This window comes from Alosa sapidissima, chromosome 14 (genome assembly GCF_018492685.1).
Source record: "Alosa sapidissima isolate fAloSap1 chromosome 14, fAloSap1.pri, whole genome shotgun sequence".
Taxonomy (NCBI): domain Eukaryota; kingdom Metazoa; phylum Chordata; class Actinopteri; order Clupeiformes; family Clupeidae; genus Alosa; species Alosa sapidissima.
Genome location: NC_055970.1, coordinates 25,981,842 through 25,987,124, shown reverse-complemented (window position 1 = coordinate 25,987,124; position 5,283 = coordinate 25,981,842). Strand labels below are relative to the sequence as shown.

Below are 5,283 nucleotides of genomic sequence, written 5' to 3'. Positions count from 1 at the left end.
AAGGATAGGGCTCATGCTAGTCCCTCATGCGCTACCTTGTTATCCTCTCCAGATTCATACAACAATGTCCCACACAAAACTGTACAGTACAATATCATTAATCTAATTGCATTTGAATTAATTCGGCCATCTTTCTCGTAAAACCCTCAATTGGAGACAGATAGTGTGTATTTATCAATTTCTCAAAAGAGAGCGAAAGAGGGTGTGTGTGTGTGTTAGCTCTGCTGCCTCTTGCCGACACAAAGGGGATGGTGTGTTTGTGTGTGTTTGGATGTGTGAAAGTGAATGCATGTATGTGTGTTTAATTTGCATAGTTAACTTTTTGTAAGATGTATAAGGTTGCAAACAGATTTATGGTGACAAACTCAATGCTGTTAAAGATGTAAAAGAGCAACTGTGTGTGTGTGTGTGTGTGTGTGTGTGTGTGTGTGTGTGTGTGTGTGTGTGTGTGTGTGTGTGTGTGTGTGTGTGTGTGTGCGCGCGCATGTAAACATGATCTGCCACACACACACATAAACACCCCATCACCCTGCTCACCCCTCCTCTGGCCCCTGTCTTGCTGCAGCAGCTGATTCTCTTTAAGGATGTTCCGCTGGCTTAGCGACGTCTGTTACATCTACTTTGACTTACAAAGCAGCAAACAGCTCTTCCTCTCCTCTCCTCTCCTCTTCTCTCCTCCACTCTATTCTCCTTTTCTCTTCTCTCTTGTCCCTCCTTCCTTCCTCACCTCCTCTCTCCTCTCTCCTCTGTTGTCTTCTCCTCTTTCTCTTCTCCTCTCCTCTCTTTTCTCTTCTCCTTTTCTTCTCTTCTCCTCTCCTCCTCTCCCTCCTTATTTTCTTCTTCTCCTTCTCTTCTCTCTTTCCTTCTCTTCTCCTCTATCTCTTTTCCTCTCCTCTCTTATCTCTTCTCCCTCCTTCTCTTCTCCTCTCCTCCTCTCCCTCCTTATTTTCTTCTTCTCCTTCTCTTCTCTCTTTCCTTCTCTTCTCCCTCCTTCTCTTCTCCTCTCCTCTCTTTTCTCTTCTCCCTCCTTCTCTTCTCCTCTCCTCTCTTTTCTCTTCTCCCTCCTTCTCTTCTCCTCTCCTTCTCTCCCTCCTTCTCTTCTTCACTCTTTCCTTCTCTTCCTCCACTGGCTTCAGTGGCTCTCAATGCCAGCAGCACGCTTTCAATTACATGCTTGATTTGTCTTGTACTACAGCAATTACACAGCAAAATAGGTCATTTCTGTGCCTGTGAGTGGACGCACTGAGCTAGAGCCTCATTTAAACGCCACACATTGGCCAATACTGCTCCCTCAAATTGCCTTTCGCACTTGGCTGCTACTGTGCTTTTTTGTTCTTACTTTTTTCCTGTCATTCTTTCTCATCTCACCCTTTTACTATTTCTGTCTGTGGTGTCATGTCAGGACGCCTCCCTATCACACACACACACACACACACACACACACACACACACACACACACACACACACACACACACACACACACACACTAATCCACTTATTAAAGTAATGAGAGGTATGAGATTTTTTGGTGTAAACTAGCTAGCTAAAAGACATGCTAAAACCATCTGGTGAAAAACAGTTGAAGCAAATAAGGCAAAAAGAAAGAAAAAAGTAATTTGGTTTGAATAAGTGAAGTTAATTTAGACACGAGCGGTGTTGATTGTACATATTAAAAATGAAAGAAGTAACTTCTGCCAAAGAAAGAGGTCACTTTTTTACATTATGAGGCAAAAAGGGTGCCTGCTGTCCCCCACACAAACAGTAGAGTACCCCCCTCACTCACACACACACACACACACACACACACACACACACACACACACACAGTAGAGGACCCCCCTCACTGTAGTATAGCTCTGTATTTGAATGTGTAATCCTTTTTCACTGGTAGGACATTTTGACACAACAGCAGAGCTATGATGTTGCCGTGACGATAGAGGCGGGGTTCATTTGAATTGGCAAAGCCAATGGTTACTAAATGAGACAACTGGTGTAGAAATACATCCAAGCCAGTTTAAGGCCATGAAGGGATTTTTTTCATGACTTTCAGTCGCTTTGGTGCAAATCTCAAATCATTATTAATGTGTATTACAGCAAGTGCATTTTGCCAATCAACTTGTCAGTGCCATCAGAATGAAAATTTCTGTGTCACTGTTATGAACAGGTTTGTCCAAATGCTCCATTGTTAATGTGTCACTGTTATGAACAGGATAGTCCAAATGCTCCATTATTAGTGTGTCACTGTTACTTTATGAACAGGATAGTCTAAATGCTTAACCATCAATCAATAGAACAGTTAAGAGGACATTGTGGGAGATCAGACAGGATTCAAGTGTGTTGTCTACTGGTACAGTACACTGTTTGTAATGCACTTTGTTGCCAGACCATGCAATTTATTTTCATACGTGCAAAAGCATTTGCCTGATGTCTGGCCTGCTGTCTACTGGTACAGTACACTGTTTGTAATGCACTTTGTTGCCAGACCATGTCATTTATTTTCATACTTGCAAAAGCATTTGCTGCTCAACAAGATAAATATTTGTTTATGATTTATGACGAGATGATGTGGGGGTTGAACAAGAAGTTTTGAAAATGTCCATTCTGATCTAAGAAATGGCCCAAAGTGTCTGGGAACACTGTGATAACGTTGTGCTTGCTGCAGTCTGCTTGGGAGAGGAAGGTGGCACCCATGGCAGACATACCAACTGCCCCTCTTACATAGGTTACTAGTTCATCTACATACATAAGGCCCCTTGTTCTGCATGACATGTCACAGTTGTGGGACAATGTCACCTGCGCCCCAAACGTGTGTGTGTGTGTGCATATGTGTGTGTGCCTGTGTGTGTGTTTGCATGTTTGTGTCCGTGTCTGTGTGCGGTTGTGAGAGAGGAAGTGTTAGAGGCCAAAATATGGCTGTGACTGCTTCAGATATCTCACATCTGAGATGAGTTGAGTGTGTGTGTGTGCGCGCGTGTGTGTGTGTGTGTGTGTGTGTGTGTGTGTGTGACTTTGAAAGGAGACACAGGAGGCAGGACAGCGGGTTGGGAGCCAGTCCATTGGGTACTCAGTCAAACAAGAAAAGAGATATTCATATTCACTTAACCCTAAAACACACACACACACACACACACACAGGCAGTCGCTCACACACATTATTGTGTGTGTGTGTGCGTGTGTCTTTGTGTGTGTGTGTGTGTGTGTGTGTGTGTCCAGCTTAAAACTGTAGAGTTACACAATCCAGTAGAGGGAATGTGTCATTTCTTTATTTTCCCACTGCCACTGTTTTATGTGTGCATGCCATGAGATGGATTAGTTACAGTGTGTGTGTGTGTGTGTGTGTGTGTGTGTGTGTGTGTGTGTGTGTGTGTGTTACAGGTCCAGGAGACTGAAGAGGAGAGAGCATCCATCAGTGGACAACATGAGTGAGAGCAGCACCAGTGAGGGCAGCATCACAGAGACCATCACAGCAGGAACCCCACGGGTATACGCATACACACACACACACACACACACACACACACACACACACACACACAAGCACACACAGACTCATACGCACACACATGCGCGCACACACACACACACACACACACACACACACACAAACACACACACACACGCATACACACACACACACACACACACACACGAGCACACACAGACTCATACGCACACACATACACACACACACACATAACAAACATACACACATCTCTCTCTCACACACTCACACACACACAAGCGCGCGCGCACACACACACACACACACACACACACACACACACACACACACAGAAACACACACACACACACACTCACTCTCACAAAAGCACACATATTCACATACACTGAACAGTCCAATGTGTTTACACACACAATGTGTTTTTTAGTGATGGCCCACAGGCATTGACTAGTCCATTTTATTTTTCTGTGTGTGTGTGTGTGTGTGTAGTTTTATGTGGTCTTGGAGCATGGAGCGTGTGTAGATGGGAAGATCGTCCATGTTGTGGGCTGCCAGAGAAGACCGGTGTGTCCGTCCTGCTCCTCTGACACGGGTAAGAGGATGTGTGTGTGTGTGTGTGTGTGTGTGTGTGTGTGTGTGTGTGTGTGTGTATGTGTGTGTGTGTGTGTGTGTATGTGTGTGTTTGTGTGTGTGTGTGTGTGTGTGTGTGTGAGTGTGTGTGTGTGTGTATGTGTGTGTGTGTGTGTGTGTGTGTGTGTATGTGTGTGTGTGAGAGAGTATGTATGTGTGTGTGTGTGTGTGTGTGTGTGTGTGTGTGTTTGTTTGTGTGTGTGTATGTGTGTGTGTGAGAGAGTATGTATGTGTGTGTGTGTGTGTGTGTGTGTGTGTGTGTGTGTGTGTGTGTGTCTGTCTGTCCTGCTCCTCTGAGACGAGTAAGGGATCAGGCTCCCACTCCTTACGCCTCATGTTGTCTCTTCCATCTTCCAGTGTGTCTGTGATCATAGCAAGTCAACCTTTCATTTGTGTGTGTGTGTGTGTGTGTGTGTGTGTGTGTGTGTGTGTGTGTGTGTGTGTGTGTCCGTCCGTCCGATGCGATGTTGTGCGTCCATACGATGTTGTGGCGAATGTACTGTATGCGTGTTTGTATGAATACCATATATGGTTTGTTTGTACTGTATAGATACTATAAGAAAATAACCTTTTCTGTAATCACTGTTACTGAAACACATATCTCACCCCACCCAACCTGCCCCCCCCCCGCCTCATCTGTTTCACCCCACCCCACCTGTCTCACCCCACCCCAGGTGACAGCATGGTGTCAGACGAGGCTGGTGTTGGGGTGTCCCCCTCGGAACAGCGGAGGTTTGGGACAGGCTGTGCCCCTTCTCCGGTGGACGCCAGCAAGTCAGGGGTCACCAGGAGTCCCCTAGATAACCTCATCCTGCTGGACGAGCCGAGACCGCCCAGCCCCTGCCTTCTGTGAAGACGCAGCCTGCTCCTCAGACACCGCCGCCATGCAGATCTACTAATGGAGGAAATGACACATGAAAGAGGAACAGAGGAGAGACATGTATGGACCAAAAATAAGAGAAACGCATATATATATTGTAGATCTTGTTTGTATTCCTTCTGCGTTGAGAATGAGCTGAGCGCTCTGTGAGTGGTCCACCCCGTGAAGATGCTGAGGGTCCCCAGAGGTGATGCTGGAGTCTGGCTACTGGCCTGTGTCCAGTCATCTCAGGGGAGGTGTGTCTGTGTATGTATGTTTGTGTGTGTGCTTTTGTCTGTGTGTGTGTATGTGTGTGTGTGTGTGTGCGTG

At 45.9% G+C, this 5,283-nt stretch overlaps 1 protein-coding gene across 1 annotated transcript in view; it reads left to right on the top strand.

Annotated features, from left to right (window-relative positions):
• The window catches only part of egf (epidermal growth factor), a 34,493-nt gene extending 29,210 nt beyond the window's left edge, over positions 1–5,283 (top strand). Inside the window, exons 22-24 of the mRNA XM_042061971.1 lie at positions 3,377–3,482; positions 3,954–4,056; positions 4,769–5,283. Coding sequence (XP_041917905.1) covers positions 3,377–3,482; positions 3,954–4,056; positions 4,769–4,947 — 388 coding nt within the window. The 3' untranslated portion in view covers positions 4,948–5,283. The remainder of the gene's footprint in view (positions 1–3,376; positions 3,483–3,953; positions 4,057–4,768) is intronic.